This window comes from Notolepis coatsorum (assembly GCF_963971535.1).
Source record: "Notolepis coatsorum genome assembly, chromosome: 6".
In the NCBI taxonomy this organism is placed as follows: domain Eukaryota; kingdom Metazoa; phylum Chordata; class Actinopteri; order Aulopiformes; family Paralepididae; genus Notolepis; species Notolepis coatsorum.
This window is the reverse complement of record NC_140170.1, coordinates 44,129,089-44,148,687: the sequence shown is the minus strand read 5'-3', so window position 1 is coordinate 44,148,687 and position 19,599 is coordinate 44,129,089. Positions and strand designations below refer to the sequence as shown.

The window sequence follows — 19,599 nt, the reverse complement described above, 5'->3', positions numbered from 1 at the left end:
TCTCTGTCCTAGTAGCTGGGGTTCGCAGGCGTCTGCCTGACCTCAGCAGCTGAAACAGGCTGTTATTGGGGTGGTGGGGGTCTTTCATTATTCTGCAGGCTCTGGATTTGCACTTGGGATTCGCGCTGTTTCTATGTAAACTCTGCGACCGCGAGCAACGCATCCAATAAATGCGTCTTTAACATGCTTTATATCCTCGCCATTACTATATGCCCGTCGCGGTTAAAACATTTTGAACTAACGTTAGCGTTAAGCTAGCTAACGCTTCCATTCCTCTTTGACCCGTCTCTCGTAAGCTACGTCATCCCCCGCTAAGAGTCATGGGAGATGTAGTAAATACAACAGTCCTGTGTGTGTGTCTTTATGCAGATCGTTATGCAGTTTTAAAGCACCTTGGCTTTGTTCAGAATGCACTTTGTTGTAGTTATCCTACAGAGAAAAGAAAATGCACTTTACTTTAAAGGGGAACTATTTTACTATTCCTAGCACTATTTGGGCAACTTTAAACAATTCCTGTCAGTCTATTGAAGACATCTGTACGTTTAAAAAAAAATGCATTGGTTTATATTTCTAATCAAGTACTCAACCCCATCATTTTTAAGCCACAAGAAATCAGGCTGTTATGGCCTGGCTCCGCCCATAAGCACTTTGAGTGACAGTCAGTCGAGAGAGAGAGAGAGAGAGAGGGGGTGTAGACAGACAGACAGACAGACAGACACCCTATGTCTATACGTTGTGTTAGTTTGCTGCTGCTATGAGAGAGAGAGATAGAGAGAGAGAGAGAGAGAGAGAGAGAGAGAGAGAGAGGGGGTGTAGACAGACAGACAGACACCCTATGTCTATACGTTGTGTTAGTTTGCTGCTGCTATGAGAGAGAGAGAGAGAGAGAGAGAAAAAAAGTGTAAACACTGCGTGTCCTCCCGGGAGAGGGAGCCGGGAGGACACGCAGTGTTACAGTTCTCTCTCTCTCGGTTCGGGAGCTCGTTTACAGTTCTCTCTCGGTTCGGGAGCATGAGCTGTAGCGCAGCACGGTGGTGGACTTCCTCGAGAGGGAGAGGGAGACACGCAGAGCGTTTACAGTTCTCTCTCGGTTCGGGAGCATGAGCTGTAGCGCAGCACGGTGGTGGACTTCACTTCCTCGAGAGGGAGAGGGAGACACGCAGAGCGTTTACAGTTCTCTGCTTCTCTCGCTCGGCGGGCAGCTAGAGGGGGCGGGTGTTATTATGCAAATGCACCATATGACGTCCCATATAGGCAAATTTTCAGATGACTCACTTGAGGGAGGGACATTATTGTGAGGGGAGAATTGGAAGAATGCGCCAAATCGAGAATTAGAGACATAGATCCTATTACTATAAGTCCACATAGCTAGAAAATAACCCTAAACACTGGAAAAGGTCATTTATAAGATAGTTCCCCTTTAATGCACATTTTGTTGTATGCAAAGAGAAAATGTTTAAATTGTACAATCTTTCAGCAGTCAGTCTGGAATTAATGTATGCATTCAAAAGTGCTGAATAAATGTTTTATGGGCCCATAATAGTGATTATTAATATTATTTAAGTAAAGTTTTGCAATAATCATGTCTTTTGCCATAATCGGGTAGCTGAAAAAAAGAATTATATATATATTTATATTCATCATTTTCGTCCTTTCGGCATTCGGTTTTCAGCCAACTGTTTCCTATTTTCGCTATCTGTTTCGGCCAAGAATTTCCCATTCGGTGCATCCCTACATCCCTACTCACAAGTACACATGAGCACACACACATGCAGCAACCGCTAAAACGATCACTTGAACAAAATGTCACTTTATAAAAATAGAAAGTCACTTTAAAGGAAGGAGGTACTAATAGTATAGTTTAGACACAGTTTAGACCAGTTTCTCAGGAACTCAGCATGTCTTTTTTTTACCATGCATATCTTACCTATTTTATTTTTTCTATGTTTATTATTTTCTATGCCTATTTTATTATTGTATTTTGCACAATCAATGCGGGCAAGACCACCCGCATTTCACTGTATGCCCTGGTATGTATGTGACAAATAAACCTTGATTCTTGAAAAAGAAAACCTTCTCAATTGTGATTCATGAAAGAGATGAAATTGCCCTTATATGATCTTCTGCATCTTCTCTATATTGTGTGTTGTATATTGTGTCCTATATTTAAACTTTTGTCTTTATATATATATATATTTTTTTTTATTGAGATATATATATATATATATATATATATATATATATATATATACACAGTGGGAATGCGGGGACGCAATAAAAAAATTCTGTATCTTGCACAAATAGAAGATTTACAATAAAGTTAACTTTGCCTTCTGGTCGGGTATGACCTGTTCCATGAAATCCATAAAAGGCTACGGCCTTGTTTCTAAAGCATGAAATGTGAACGACGCAAAACGTAAAACAGTGTTCAAAGTTACCTCGCTTGGAAGAAATTATTATTTTCTTTTTTATAGCCATTTTCTCGTATCTGCCGTCTACATCTAGTTGCATCTCACGGCCACAGGGTGCTGATCTTCCATAGTCCAGCTTTAATGTCTTGTTGTTTTTCCATCATGTCACGACTGTTTCTAGATCTTTCTGAACAAGCTGCCCAACCCCAGGAAGAAGCTGTTGGTGCCGTGTGCCCTGGTCCGCCCCAGCCCCGACTGCTACGTCTGCGCCATCAAGCCAGAGGTCACCGTCAAACTCAACGTCCACAAGACCACAGTCCTTTTTCTCCAAGACAGGGTAATTTGACGGGGCTATAACTATTAACCTACCTACTAGGGTTGGTCATCGTTTGGATTTGAACGATTCCGGTTCCGATTCTCCATATCGATTCCTGTTCTAAACTATTCTCTGTTCCGATTCTTTGAGGTGCAGGTCAAAACAGGTCACAGCTTATTTCGCAGGAGAAATATTTTTTTTTTGGAAAATTTTAAAAGCAATTCATACTATTCACATTTTCAGTTGACTTGATACAGTTAAATTCTTTTTTTTTAAGAATCGAAATGCAAATATGTTACTCCCGGTTCCAGAACCGGAAGTTAGGAACTGGTTCCTAATTAGAACCGGTTTTCGGTGCCCAACCCTAGTACATACACACACTCTGACCATAGGCGGAGTTTGAACTTGACGGCAGGGGGTGCGACTGCTTGGCGAACTATACCCGGATCAAACAATTTTTTTTTTGACCTTTATTTTATTATTTTAGCGTTTTTACAATGCCCTAACCCCTAATTTTTTATTTTATTTAGGTAGTACAGCAGCACACACACACACTCACACACACAGCACTACGGGGGATCATTTTTAACTGACTTAGGCTCTAATTATTATTATTCATAGAGACTCTCGAGCAATAATAATTATTACAGCCTCCATTTTTCGTGGACGAAAAATATACCAGGCTATAGATATCAATTTTCCCGAAATAACGCTACCTGCCTCGACAAAATTCGTGCATTGGTTATCCAGATACATTAATTATCATCTCAGAATAAGTGGCTTTGTATCGCGCTGCTGCTGCTGCTGCTGGCCGCGCGTTGCCGTTAACCCTTTCACTGCCACACTACAGAAGGTTCGCCTTATAATGTGACATGATTACTACTATAAAATGAATGTATTGTAAAACAAAACATAATAGAATTCAGATTTGTTTCTCACAATTATTATAATTTTATTAAAATAAAAATAATCTTGATTAAAAAAAAAGAAAAAAAAAAGAAAAAAGGCAATTTCACCCCCGGCCACCAGGGGGTGCAATGCACCCCCTGCACCCCCATAAACTCCGCCCATGACTCTGACTCGTGCGCACAGACACACACACACACCCTCTGACTCGCGCACACACACACGCACACCAGGGATAGTGATCCTTGGTCATTTCACTGAATCATAGATGAGAAATGTACACAACCCGTGTAAAAGTAGAAGGTTGCTTCAACAGAAATAATAGACCGCTTTTTCTCAAGGTGTGAGTTACCTGGCAACCCAATTCTAACATGCCTGCCCTCGTGTCGGGGCTTGTGTCCACATAGTGTTTGTTTTTTCTACTCTCAAAGAACCATCTGATATTCAAACCGAAATGATCCTTCAATGCGTATGGTTGTCTGTTAAAATTGCTATTGTTTTATCTTTATTATTTTCTTGTCTCTTTGTTTGTTTAGATCCTGAAGGAGAAGTTTGGCATGGTGGCCCCAGACGTACAGATAGAAGATGGAAAAGGAACCATCCTCATCTCCTCTGAGGAGGGAGAGACGGAAGGTAGTTAGGAGGAGGAAGGGCAGGGAGGGAGATGGGCAGAAATAATGTGTCCTTGGGACAGAGAGACGAAATAAAGAGGAGAGGAATAGAGAGAGCATGCACATATACTCAGGAGAGGGACAGATGGGGAGGCTATCCTTATCTTGAAGAAAGCATGACTAGATAGATTGCAAGGAGGGGGTGCATTAATCTTCTATTGTTAGAAGGAGATCAATGGAGGATTAAGAGGGAGGGTTAGAAACGGGAGGGAGGGAGGAGGAATGAGGAACTGATGGGGGAGAGGGAGAGGGGAAGGAAGGACAAAGGAAGAGGCGTAAAAGGGAACAGTGATGAGAGATTAAAAAGAAGGGGCAATGGAGAAGGAAATGTGTATGAGAAAAGTAGATGAAAGAGAGAAGTAGAAATGAAAGAAGATAAGGTGTACGAATAAAGTAGATAAAGTAGAGATGAAAGAGTAGGTAAGGTGTACGAGAAAAGTAGATGAAGTAGAGATGAAAGAGAAGGTAAGGTGTACGAATAAAGTAGAGATGAAAGAGTAGGTAAGGTGTACGAGAAAAGTAGATGAAGTAGAGATGAAAGAGAAGGTAAGGTGTACGAGTAAAGTAGATGAAAGAGGAGAGATGAAAGAGTAGGTAAGGTGTACGAGTAAAGTAGATGAAGTAGAGATGAAAGAGTAAGATGGGTGTACGAGTAAAGTAGATGAAGTAGAGATGAAAGAGTAAGATAGGTGTACGAGTAAAGTAGATGAAGTAGAGATGAAAGAGTAGGTAAAGTAGATTAAGTAGAGATGAAAGAGAAGGTAAGGTGTACGAGTAAAGTAGATGAAGTAGAGATGAAAGAGAAGGTAAGGTGTACGAGTAAAGTAGATGAAGTAGATATGAAAGAGTAGGTAAGGTGTACGAGTAAAGTAAATGAAGTAGAGATGAAAGAGTAGGTAAGGTGTACGAGTAAAGTAAATGAAGTAGAGATGAAAGAGTAGGTAAGGTGTACGAGTAAAGTAAATGAAGTAGAGATGAAAGAGTAGGTAAGGTGTACGAGTAAAGTAAATGAAGTAGAGATGAAAGAGTAGGTAAGGTGTACGAGTAAAGTAAATGAAGTAGAGATGAAAGAGTAGGTAAGGTGTACGAGTAAAGTAAATGAAGTAGAGATGAAAGAGTAGGTAAGGTGTACGAGTAAAGTAAATGAAGTAGAGATGAAAGAGTAGGTAAGGTGTACGAGTAAAGTAAATGAAGTAGAGATGAAAGAGTAGGTAAGGTGTACGAGTAAAGTAAATGAAGTAGAGATGAAAGAGTAGGTAAGGTGTACGAGTAAAGTAAATGAAGTAGAGATGAAAGAGTAGGTAAGGTGTACGAGTAAAGTAAATGAAGTAGAGATGAAAGAGTAGGTAAGGTGTACGAGTAAAGTAAATGAAGTAGAGATGAAAGAGTAGGTAAGGTGTACGAGTAAAGTAAATGAAGTAGAGATGAAAGAGAAGGTAAGGTGTACGAGAAAAGTAGATGAAGTAGATATGAAAGAGTAGGTAAGGTGTACGAGTAAAGTAAATGAAGTAGAGATGAAAGAGTAGGTAAGGTGTACGAGTAAAGTAAATGAAGTAGAGATGAAAGAGTAGGTAAGGTGTACGAGTAAAGTAAATGAAGTAGAGATGAAAGAGTAGGTAAGGTGTACGAGTAAAGTAAATGAAGTAGAGATGAAAGAGTAGGTAAGGTGTACGAGTAAAGTAGATGAAGTAGAGATGAAAGAGTAGGTAAGGTGTACGAGTAAAGTAGATGATGTAATAATAATAATAATGCATTTTATTGAAAGGCGCCTTTCTGAGCACCCAAGGTCACCGTACAGGGTTAAAAACAAATACAATTTCACACAGTAAAAACAGTATTACAGAGTTACATAATTACATAGGGTAGCAGTTGTAATAAACTTAAAATGAAAGTGAGTATGCCAGAATGAACAGATGTGTTTTGAGTAGTAGAGATGAAAGAGTAGGTGAGGTGTATGAGTAAAGTAGATGAAAGAGGAGAGATGAAAGAGAAGGTAAGGTGTACGAGTAAAGTAGATGAAAGAGGAGAGATGAAAGAGAAGGTAAGGTGTACGAGTAAAGTAGATGAAAGAGTAAGATGGGTGTACGAGTAAAGTAGATGAGAGAGGAGAGATGAAAGAAGGTAAGGTGTACGAGTAAAGTAGATGAAAGAGTAAGATAGGTGTACGAGTAAAGTAGATGAAAGAGGAGGGATGAAAGAAGGTAAGGTGTACGAGTAAAGTAGATGAAAGAGGAGAGATGAAAGAGAAGGTAAGGTGTACGAGTAAAGTAGATGAAAGAGGAGAGATGAAAGAGTAGGATAGGTGTATGAGAAAAGTAGAGATGAAAGAGAAAGAAAGCAATGAATTGAAGGCAACAAATGGGGAAATCTGATATAGGACAATAGAGGATGAGTGTTTTAGATCCCATCTCTTGTTAGGACAATGGAGGATGACAGTGTTTTAGATCTCATCTCCTGGAAGGACCTCGGCTCACCTTGAAGTGGGTTGTGCAACCTATCTCTTACCTTACCCTTAACGGCCACAGCCAACGTCCCGCCAGGTTGCGTGAATACTTTCCCTAAGGGGGTTGTACTTTTGCACGATCTGATTGGCCACTGACGTTTCTGGTCATGTGACATGTGCGCCAATTGTGTGAAGGCAAGTTCTGCCACCGGTTAAGCTTAGGCACTCTTTCGAAGTTGGTTAAGGTTAGAGTTTGTCTTAGAGCAGGGCGATGGAACACCAGCCCTGATTCCAAACTCTAACCTAAGCTTAACCTTTGATAAACTAGGCGTTAGGTAGTTTGCAGGCTGTTAGACCCGGAAATAGGCGCAGAACTTGCCGTCACACGATTGGCGCACATGTCACATGACCAGAAACGTCAGTGGCCAATCGGATCGCGCAAAAGTACAACCCCCTTAGGGAAAGTATTCACGCCTCCAGGTTATGGGATCTAGACACTACCGTGGAGGACTGGGGGAGTTGACGGTAAGACGCAGCACTGCAGTTCCCTTCAAGGACAGAAGATGGCGCTCAGGCAGCGTCTGTTCAGATTCTGAGCTCCACATACTAGCTACCTAGTCGAGGTCGATAGATGAAGAGGTTGAGTACTGATTTGAGAAAGTAGGCAACACAAGGACTTGTCATCTCCACAAGACCAACATTTACCACTTGGTCCAAATAGAATTCCGGTTCCAGTGCTGCTGTTAGGGTTGCTGGACTTAAGATAAAATAAAATAAGACGAGGTATTCCTTTATTGATCCCCTTGGGGGAATTCAGGACTTGTGTTCTTGTGGAGAAAATGTGTTTGTATTGTCGTCGGTTTGTAGAAGTGTAATGTAGACCTTGGGATAGTCGGAGGGGTTGAAGGGGTTAAAACAAATGATGACATAACGGCAGGTTATGGTTATTTCCAGGTAAAATGGAGTGAAAGTACTGCTTCACCAGCTCATGGTCCCGTCTGTCACTCCTCGCAGGCAACAACGGCAAGTTCCTGTCCGACTTTGGCATCCGCCATGGCAGCCGTCTCCAAACCGACGACTTCCTCCAAGACTACGCACTTCTCGTCAATGTCCTGCACACGTACGTGTGTGTGTGTGTGTACATGAATGTGTATGCAGGATGTTATGTCTAAGGAGCTGTGTCCACTGGGCATCATCTTCTAGCTGGCTGCACTAAACGGATGCTTGAGGAAAAGCACTTAGAGAAGCGCTGCTAATATCGTTGCTAGGCGCAGACCTGCCAACCTGTATGTATTTTACATACGCAATTCCACATCAAAGTACGCTGGTACGATTCGTCACTCAAAAGTATGTGCGAGTTTGACCTGTTGTGCAGTAGGGATGTAACGGTAGACTGCTATGTCTACACGGGTGTGGAGCAAAACCATGGTTCTGAACCGTGAGCCTTTCCCTGTAATACTGTGCCCACAGTATCCATGTACGTATGTTGCGCACTGTGTATATGCCACTGCGCCACACGCCTCTAACAATGGAGTGTTGCCTAGTATCCACCGCGCCGCTTGTGACAGCCGGGGGAAAACATTTAAAGGGGACATGTACTGCTATTCCTAGCACTATTTGGGCAACTTTACACAATTCCTGTTAGTCTATTGAAGACATCTGTAAGTTTTTTTTCAAAAAAATGCATTGTTTTATATTTCTAATCAAGTACTCAAAACCATCATTTTCCAGCTTCAAGATTTCAGGCTGTTATGGCCTGGCTCCGCCCATAAGCACTTTGAGTGACAGTCAGTCCACACAGTCTGCGACTGGTAGACAGAGAGAGAGAGAGAGAGAGGGGGGGGGGGGGGGTGCGAGAGAGAGAGGGAGAGAAAAAAAAAAAAACAGGCCGTCTCTTCCTTTCGTTTTTTCTCTCCCTGCGGCAGCTTGTGGGGGGGCCTCCCTTCCTCCCCTCTCCCGTGTGGCGCGGCAGGTCCCCCCCCCCCAAGTGCTCTCTGTCTCTCCCTCTCTCCCTCCAGAGTATGCAGAGGTGTCGGGTTTCACTGCCTCGCAGTATGAGGAAGTGGTTTTCCACTCGCTGTCTAGTCTGCGTGTATCGTCTAGGTAGATTGTGGGCGGGCATTAGCTACAACCACAGAGCCAATCACATCACTGTCTTCTACCCAGAGCCTGAATGACGTGACTCAGGCCTTCAAATCAGGATGGACTAATTTACTGGAGCAGGAAATTATCTGAGCTGAATCAGAGCAATCCGCCAATATGGTATTTAGACACTAAAACACATTGATACTAACTCCTATTACTATAATACAATGCTAGAGACTGAAAAATGACATTTATAGTACATGTCCCCTTTAAACTATCACATTTCAAGTTGCTAGCAGTACTGAATTTCAACAGTGGACTTTGTAATTTAATACACATTATTAAACTGCACTAGATTACAAGATTGTTGTGTGTATTTCCCTCCTTTAACACTTTGAGTGCCAGGGACGTCATAACTCGTTTTATTAGCCCCCCCCATTGAGTGCCGACGACGACAATTATCGCTTTATTTTTTTATTAGCGATCTGAATTCATATTCAGTCTCCCGTTGGTACAGCAGCTCCTCCAGGAGCTCAGATGGGAAAAAAGCGCCCCCTATCGTCTATCCCTGTGTAACTGCAGGTCAGTCGATTAGACTGACCTGGGATCTGTAGAGGTGGAGCCAACTGGCTCCATTGTGCTGGCGAGACGTCTGATCAAGAGGGATCTGATCGCGAGATGGAAATCAGCCTGGAATATATATTTACAGCAGCCAATAATCAATCAATAAGCGTGATCGATATTTGGAATGGCGATCATCAGGAATTGGAATAATCTTTTTGGATAACATCTGATCTCGGGTAAGGAATCTATTTTACCAGTTTTAGGATAATCTGACCTGTTTTCACGGAGATTTCAGCGTTTGCCCTATGTGTGATGTAGCTGTTTGGCTGTGATCGCTGATGAGGAAATAAGAGAATTGATTTTTCAGATCGCCTCTATAGCGTGCATACGTACACATATACTATCGATAATCTAGCGTTTATTTGAAAACGATTCATAAATAGGCCGAAAAATGACTACGTTTTTGTGTATTCTAGAATATTCCAGTAAATGTCTTTTATCACGGAATCTTTATATTTTCCTTGAAAACGAGGGCTTTTCAAACCGCTATAAAATGAAAATTAACCGATAAAAAAACAATCCGTTTCGACAATGTTGACTGCAAACAAGTCATTGATAAGCGACGGGCAGATTAGACACATAGCCATAATTTAAAACATAGATTAGGCGTTTTTAACGCTAACATTGAAGTGGATGATGGCATTCAACGGGGTAAAAAGGTAAACAAGGTAAGGCACTGATAGTGTTAACACTTTGAGTGCCGGGACACGTCTTTTCACGTCTTTGCTGGCCATGCTAAAGTTGCCGGGGGACGCTGTACAGCGTCCTTATATCAATATTTCAAAAATCTGCGATCGGATTCATAATGTCCCTCCGCTGGCCTGAGATCCACCAGCAGGACCCACTGAGCTCTCTGGCGGTTCAGGAGCGCCATCTGGTGGCCGATCGGCGCAATCGCCAAACAGGATGTTGAATAGAGGTTGTCCTAGACGACCGTAGTACTTCCGGCGCTCGCTATAGGTCCCGCGACTCTGGCTCGTCACACTACACAGTGATCGATTGCCAATAACTCGATAAACAACATGATTTGGACGTATATACCATTATACAAGCTGGAGATGGACCGGGTAAATTTACATCCCATAATGATAATTTCAACTCGACGATGATCGCCCAACGGCGCGCGGAGACTGGGGTGAGTTTCAGCGTGTAACGTTACCCTCTTCGATACTAACTGCTATTATCAACATTTGACCCACATTAGATGATTGGTATAACGCTGCCCACGGAATTATAAACGCCCCCTAGCCCATCCGGTCAACATCAGATGACGTGTAGTAACTTCTAGAAGTACGTCTAGTTGGAATTTTTTATATCGCGCTGATTGCCATAAAACTGTATTGCATCATCAATATAATGCATTTGGGGCTATAGATCACATTCTGGAGAAAGCTGCAGAAAGAGATGAAAACATACTTATACATTAGACCATACTTTACTATGAATATGTGAATGAAAAAGTTTAACGTTGCTACACAATGAACAATACATATAGGACTTTGAATGGGCCCTAATAATGGCAATGTAGCAATAGAATTTAAAAAGTTATAGCCATGCAAAGAAGAGGTACTTCTCCATAGACAAATAGAGCCGGCAACCTATGGTATATCATTAATTTAACCCAAGGCAACCAAAGTGTTAATGTAAAATAAACTATCCGATGTTGCACTGCAGGGTGCTGGGATATTAACCTTATCTCACTACTTGCGCAGCATTCAATAAAAAAACATTAATTTAAATAGACTGAAGACCTTTACTCACATTAAAGCAATATATATATTTATATTTGGGGCAATAGTACATTTAATTAAGGGTAGGGGTGTATACGCTGAAATACTGCAGTATTTTGGTAGATGCCGTACTGTGAGATTTCATACTGTTACGTCCCTATTGTGCAGTAACGTTACTCAAGTCTACACTAACGAGCGTCCAGTCTGCCGAAAAGAAGAAGAGTTCGACCAATCACAGCATCTTATCCCACTCACTCAGCCCTCCTCACTCTGTCTGGCTGGCTCCTCAAGTGAGGACTGTTCTTTAAATGCAACGTTATGTTTATATTGTCAAGTAAGGACTGTTCTTTGAAATCATCTGCAAAGGTAGACAGACTTGAGGGTTATAGGAAGTTGAGATTGTGAATTGAGTTAAGATAACATTAGTTAATTCTGATGTTAATACATTTGTGTATTATGTGTTTTTGACTCCACACATGTACATGCGCTGAAGATGTTTTTGGCAAAAGGTGGTACTGCAAGACATAACTTTCTAAAATAACACATTTTGCCATCCGTTAGATTTCTGGTAGAGTTGCTATAACATAACTGTAAAACCTAACCGATTAGCCTAAACTATCTGAAATCTATTCTTGACGCAGGATTCCCATTGACCCCATTGTTTCCTACTTTTGTTGTCCTGATCACGTGATGTCTTTGATATTGTTTTAAATCAATCAAATCAATCCATCTGTAAAGTGTCAGTGTGTGTTCTCCAGCGAGGAGCTAGAGAAGGATGTGGAGTTCGAGGTGGTGGGCGATGCCCCGGACAAAGCCCCGCCCCCTGCTCCCACTAACCAGGAAGAGGCCAACAGCATTGCCAATGGCAACAACAAAGACTCCGCCCAGCCCTCCACCTCCTCTAAAGGTCAGCAGAGGGAATGTCACCGTTGCTACAGTTAATAAAACCACCAGCACAGCGATATATCCGTGATTAATTTCACCTGGAGCCATAGAGGAACTACCAGAGCAGACGTTCCTCCATACATTCTACTGTATACCATGGGGGTGTCGTGTTACTCATTCAAGTTTGTAGATTTGTAGAAGGAGTAAATCAACAGTAAATCGCAGTGCAGAATTAGCTATATGTGACCGATCGAATGTGACTCCTCTGCGTTGTGTTAAATTTCGATGCCCCGAGGGACTTTCGAACCCGGGTCGGCCGCACTGCGAGCGACAGCATAGACCGCTATACCAAGAGGTGAATTCACTTCTTGGTAACGTGTCTGTCTTTTAACACTTTGAATGCCAGCCACGACATAACACGTGTTAACAGCCCGCCCCCTGAATGCCCAGCACGACAATTCGCATGAATTTTTTTTTATTAGACCACCCGCATTTCATTGTATACTTGTATGCCGTGACAAATAAATCTCTTGACTTGACTTGACTTGACTTGACTTGACGATCTGAATTCATATTTCATCAACCGAGTCTACCGTTGGGAAACCAGCCTCATCAGGAGCTCAGATGTGAAAAAAGCGCCCCCTATCCGTCTCCCAGATGGTAATGCACCCTTTTGGAATGGACTCAATGAAAATGGATGAGAGAGAAAAAACTCCGGAATCCACATTTTACTTCTCACGCATGTAACCGGAGATGATCCCAGTCATTGTGGAGCCTCAGAACAGCGTGTAATATGTCTTTACAGTATCTAGCATTGGATCAATAAAAGGATAGATTTTTGGAATGGCGATCAGGAATTGGAATAATCTTTTTGGATACCATCTGATCTCAGGTAAGGAATCTATTTTACCAGTCTTAGGATAATCAGACCTGTTTTCATATATCAGAGCAGATATCAGATCGCCTATATAGCGTGCATACGTACACATATACTATCGATAATAGGGCTGCAACTAACGATTATTTTGGTAATCGACTAATCTGTCTTATTTTTTCGATTAGTCGACTAATCTAATGATTATTTTTGTCACACCCTCAATCTCTGCTTCCTGTGGGCATGGCTCCTTCTCCAATGCATGTTTTACCTCGCATGCTCAAGTCTGCACACCTGTGAATGTCACCCTGTTGTCCAGTCCCTCTGCATTAACAGTTAACTTAACATAACATGATGATCCCATAGCAAATTAAAATAATGACTCATGAAACATTTGAATTTGGATCTTAAGCAACTTTAAATCAAAATGTATTTGAACAATACAACAATCACTCATAACAAGATAAATTAATTAAATAATACAAAATAAAGTGGAAGTGTTTAAATAACTAAAAAATATATATAGCAGACTTCTTAGCTTAACATCCCAGGGAACTAATGGGATAACTGGGGATGTTGTTTGCTCCTGACAAGAGTCTCAACGTCTGGGGTGATGGTAGACAAAGCAACTCTGAGGTCATGCTCAATGTCCAATCTGTTCCTCTGCTTTGTCTTCAGCTGGACCAGAGCTGAGAAGCCACTTTCACAAAGATAGGTAGTGCAAAAAAAATATATATATATATATAATTTTTTATTTTAATTTTTTTTATGACTAATCGATGCAAACATTCTGCGTCGACGAGTTTTTATGATCGACGTCGTTGATTATGACGACTAATCGTTGCAGCCCTAATCGATAATCTAGCGTTTATTTGAAAACGATTCATAAATAGGCTGAAAAATTAGAACGTTTTTTGTGTATTCTAGAATATTCCGTTTATTATGGAATATTTTTATTTTCCTTGAAAACGAGGGCTTTTCAAGATGCTATAAAACGGAAATGAACCGATAAAAAACAATCCGCTTCGACAATGTTGACTGGAAAATGAGTCATTGATAAGCGACAGGCAGATTAGACACATAATTTAAAACATAGATTAGGCGATATTAACGCTAACATTGAAGTGGATGCTGGGCATTCAAGCACTAAATTGTGCGCCCCCTGCTGGGCACTGAAAGTGTTAAGGGGAAGTGAGTTTAACTCGCAGTACCGCTTACTGCCACAGTCACTTCACAACACACGTCTATCGTGACTGTGGATATTACTCACGGACCTCCGTTACACTCGCCTCCCTAAACTCACGCCACCTCAGGACATCCGGGTTATACGGCACCAGTGTGACCGATCGTATGTGACTCCTTCTGCGTTGTTAAATTTCGATGCCCCGAGGGAGTTTCGAACCGTGGTCGGCCGCACCGCAGGCGACAGCATAGACCGCTATACCAAGAGGTTAATTCACTTCTTGGTAACGTGTCTTTTAACTCATTCAGAGCCACGCCCTTATGACCATATTAGGGCTAGCGTGCCAACACTGAAGTCAATGGGAGGACGGGGAAATTTGCGAACGCTTGAACTATATCTTAAATTATGGCTATGGGTCTAATACACCCGTCGCTTATCAATGACTTGCTTGCAGTCAACATGTACGAAACGGATTGTTTTTTCATTGGGACATTTCCGTTTTATACCGTTTTGAATACAAGTATAGTTTTGGAGATGTCTAGTAATTCTCTTTAACACTTTCAGTGCCACCAGGTGGCGCCAGAGTTAGCGCTTGAATGCCACCATCCACTTTAATGTTAACGTTAAAAAAAACAGCCCATTCTGGGCCATTCTGTGATAATCGTCTTTTACTGGAATATTCCAGAACGTTGATATTTTTCGGCCTATTTATGATAGTTTTCAAATAAACGCTAGATGATCAATATTATACGTACACGCACGCCCATTCGAGCCGTGCGCTGATAATAGCCGTGTTCATTTCCTCATGGATTTTACAGTGAAACCGATAGAGGACATTTCACAAAACAGCTTATATCTTCATCAAAATTAGTCTGATTATCCTAACACTGATAACATAGATTCCTTACCTGACATCAGATGGTATCCAACTGGTATATTCCAATTCCTGATCACCATTCGAAAAAATCGATAAGTGTATAGATCTAACGTGATACAGTAGAATTCATGATCCGCTGCGCTCAGAGGATCCATAATGAACTGTGGTAACCCCGGCTGCATCAGTGGACTGGAAAATGTGGAGTACAGGATTTTTTTCCCCATCCATTTTCATTGAGTCCATTCCAAAATCCCTTATGTCATCTGGGAGACGATAGGGGGCGCTTTTTTCCACATCTGATCGCCGGCGGCTCTCGGGTAGACTAGGGTAGGCTCGCGTGATACAATATGATTTCAGATCGCTAAAAAAAAAAAAAAAAATCCGAGAAATCTCGTGAGTGGCTTTCAACGTAATATTAATAATTCCGAGAAAACTCATGAGTGGCTTTCAACGTAATATTAATAATTCCGAGAAAACTCGTGAGTGGCATAGAAAGTGTTAATAGCTCTTTAGTGGAATACACAAAACACGTTGTAATTTTTCGGCTGATTTATGAATCGTTTTCAAATAAACGCTAGATTATCGATAGTATGTGTACTTATGCACGCTAGAGAAGCGGGCTGAAAAATCGATTATCCATGCCGTGGTCAGCGCTACACGCTGCGATGGCGGAGAAAAAAACATTTGATTAACCCAAGACTGGTAAAATAGAGTCCTTACCTCACATCAGATGTTCTGCAAAAAGATTAATTCAATTCCTGATCGCCATTCCAAATATTGATCGCGTTTATTGATCCAACGTTATAGCACCAAAACTAGGGATGTTCGATATTGGCTTTTTTACCGATACACCGATATTGTCCAACTCTTAATTTCCGATACCGATATCAACCGATACCGATATATATGCAGGGTTTCCCCCCCAAACTGAATAATTTCAGGTAATTAACATTACATATCTCTTGTCGTGTAATTAACACAACATTATGCATACTTTGACAATAAATTAAATAATAATTTGGTCTTACTTGCTTGCCTGGGTAAATAAAGGTTAAATAAATGTAAAAAAAAGAAATATATATATATTATTTAGGATATTTTTTGGCGACCCCACACTTAATGTATATCAAAATAAAAGCACATGTTGTTGAACTTGATCATGCATATTTATTAGAAAATTAAATTATAGCACTTATCAATTAAATTAATGAATATTATCAACAAAAGCAACAGAATTGTTTCTGTATACACAAGCTCAAATATGTTGCCGGAACATAAATAAAGGAAAATGCGTTCACATGCGCTTTTCAAGAATAAAAAAAAAACAAGACATAATGGGAAGGGTGTGCTTTTGAACAGTTTCATGATACGTGGCTGCGTTGGGCTGAGAAAGAGGCGCAGATCCGCTTCTACTCTGAGGCGAGATCTGTATTTATTTTTTAATGTCTGTGCCGAAAATCTGGCCTGTCCAGTGAATTTAACTTTCTCGTCACACGAAAGGTCAATTTGCGCCTCCTGCTCAGACAGTGGGAGGCCTGTTGCGTCATGCTCAATGAACGGATCTAGGATCCAGCTGTCCAAATTGTCTGTGCTCTCCATGTAATAGTTCCGAAATTGTTCAATGAGCCCTTCTATGTGGCTACAGATGATGGGCTTCAAATGATTTTTTGCAACATTCTGTCCCTCCAAAAAGCCATCAAGCTGAGTAAATACCCCAAAATCTCTGCTGATTATCCTGGAGTGCCACAAATCGGCTTCCAGCTCTCTATTTTAGCCGCAAGTCCAAACAGGTCTGTGTCCCGACCTTGTAGTCCCAGATTCAACACATTGAGGCGGTCAAAGATCTCTGCTAGATATGCCAGTCTTTCATTATCAGCACATTTCTCTGCCAATGGGTTGTTTTTGTCTGCAAGGAAAGTCTGCACTTCTTCTCTCTCTCCCGCTTCTGACAACAAACCTATACATTGTGAGTGTCAAGGTTACACACAAAAGACGAGACGTGGTCTCCGCGGTTATATATGCGCAGGATGTAGTGAGATGTGTATTGGAATACTGTGTGGGTCTCCGTTGATGAAGGGGCGAGACTTGGCAAATACAATCCGAGTTGAGCTCCTCGTTTTTATTTATTTATTTCATTTATTTTAATGCACTGTCGCCTACCCGCGACCCCACTTTGGGTCATGACCCGTAGGTTGAGAACTGCTGGTCTAGACCTTGTTCTTTTATTATTTGCATCGCTACAGTCTGTTCTTTTGAGTGTGCCTGTTCTCTGAGTGTGACTGCTCCTGTCTGCCCAGCCCCAGCAGAGGCAGACGATGTCATGATCGTGGATTCCGACGAAGAGGAGGAGGCATCATCCTCCTCCGGCTCTGCTGCCGCGGCAACCAGCCGCATGAAGAGGAAGCACCAGGACGCGGAAACCGGCGAGGCCTCCGCCAAGCGCCCACGCACCGGCCAATCAGCGGCCGCCGCCGATGATGATGACGATGACGATGACATTATTGCTCTGGACTAGTCCCGCCCCCCTGGTCTCCTTTGAGAGACGGTAGACACTTGGCTTCTTCTTTTTTTCTTTGACTCAGAAGATGGACAGTTGGGTACAAAAAAACACCTTTGCTGAAGAACATTTGAACTGTTCTTGTCTGTCATCATTATCTTTTTCTCTGCTCTGTTTTTCATATTCCCTCCACTTTCTCTTCTCTTCCTGACATGATACTGTAAATAGATTCTATATGTACAAACACCTGTCTTGAGAGTTTGCCAGTCCATTTTCTTTTGTTGTCTGTTATTTACATGAATATCTGGTTCCTAAAAATGTGTCTCTTGAGACGTTAACAACAACGACAGCAACAAACAAACAAACAAACTTAACACACAATAAAAGCTTTGATTTTTTTTTGTATTTTTTATAAACGTACTGTATTTCTCATGCCACACAAGTCGGGGTGTTTTCTGTGCTAAGTTGTCAGGTTAGAGGTTACAGAAGAAGAAAAGATTAATAAAAACCAAAATGTTTTTTCCCCCTGTGTTTTAATATGAATCTCCTGTATCTGAAGGGACAGTAACAGACCTAGGGGGTCTGTCGTTAACTGCCTGAATCCCCCCTACAGACAGTCGTACCGTAGACTAGCTAGGGTGTCTGCTTCTAGGTGCTGTTCTTCGCCGTAGCCTGCAGATTCTTTTAGCCAGGGTCCCCCACTTTTATCTTCTGTACCATGCTGTAGTCTATGCAGTCTGTTCTGGTTAAGTACGAACAGGGTCATGGCCAGGCTACGAGTACTAAACTAAAATCACCCGTTCTTCAGTGATGTGAATGTTTGGTCGGTAGATTACGAGTCACCATTACTGGTTTTGAGGCCCTGTAGTGGGCGCGGACTACAAAGACGAAGCTCAAAACGGAACCAGAGATGTGTTTTAAGAGTCTTGTTTTTTACTCTTGATTGAACTAATCAAGCTCAAGTTTTGACTTCAGGGGTTAGATTGACCTATCTAAAACCCTGCCCTCTTTTCTTGATCCTCCGGCCATAACTGTTCCCTCGGGACAAACTTATGTTTGGAGGATCAAGAGAAGAGGACCGGGTTTGAGATAGGTCAATTTGGAGAATGTTAATGTGGGGGGAGCCCTGTGTTTGACACTGAAGCCTTTTGGGATTCTTTGTCGGATCAGTTATGCTCTGCTTGGTTGCAGAAACACCGGCTCTAAAAAACGCCTGAGTTCGCCTCCTGCCTCCTCCGCCCCCAATTTATCCCCTGTTCTGACTGTGTTCATCATTTCATGAATCATCTGTTGTAATCTGACCTAACGTTGAAAGGCTTTTAAGAGCCCCTTGGACCAATCCTCCGGTGAAGGCAGAATAAAATCATTCAGTGAAAACCTGTCTTTTCATGTGGTTTGTTTTTCTGTCTTACATTTTTGTTTATAGTCCTACATCCTTGGCAGTGTTAGCAGGCCACCAGGAGTATTTTTCCCCATGTTGACATGAAACACCATGGTGATTCTTGTCCAGTATTTGTGTGTGGCCAGTTCCAGGACCCAAGGATGGTTTTCTGTTTGGCATTTGACCCGTTTGTCTTCTGTTGTATTCTGATAGTGAACCGTGAACGTTAATGAAAGTGTTAAAGATCACAACAGGGGAAGAGGGGTAATGGAAAACAATTTATATAGGCAAAAACATTCTAGAGATCTATATAGGGAAAACATTCTGGAGATCTATTTATATAGGGAAAACATTCTGGAGCTTATATATTTATAAAGGCAAACCATTCTAGAGGTGATCTGTTGCAGTCCACCGCCCTTCCCATTGTTTGTCCAGGTGTTGTGACATTGCTAACTGTAGCGTCAACAACATGCTGAATTCGAACTTTTCTTAGGCAATCTTCAGGCTGATATTTTAAGTCCTGAATTTTCCTAAAATTTTGTACAATTTCTGCAAAAGCATGAGGCTACAAAGAAAATGTCTAGGGCACCTAGATAATGTAAAATATAATAAAAACATCTAAAATGACAGGAACGGCAGACATCTCAGTGACGCCCCCCATCACTCATTCCAGCTCCGCCCACTAACACTCATTCCAGCTCCGCCCACTGTTCTTT

The 19,599-nt window shown here is 41.7% G+C and overlaps 1 protein-coding gene across 1 annotated transcript in view; it reads left to right on the top strand.

The window, feature by feature from the left end:
- Positions 1–18,868, top strand: part of uba2 (ubiquitin-like modifier activating enzyme 2) — a 44,671-nt gene extending 25,803 nt beyond the window's left edge. The window contains exons 13-17 of the mRNA XM_084317175.1: positions 2,593–2,748; positions 4,170–4,266; positions 7,762–7,867; positions 11,945–12,093; positions 17,303–18,868. Of these exons, the coding sequence (XP_084173301.1) occupies positions 2,593–2,748; positions 4,170–4,266; positions 7,762–7,867; positions 11,945–12,093; positions 17,303–17,520 (726 nt within the window). The 3' untranslated portion in view covers positions 17,521–18,868. The remainder of the gene's footprint in view (positions 1–2,592; positions 2,749–4,169; positions 4,267–7,761; positions 7,868–11,944; positions 12,094–17,302) is intronic.
- The last annotated feature ends 731 nt before the right edge of the window (positions 18,869–19,599 follow it).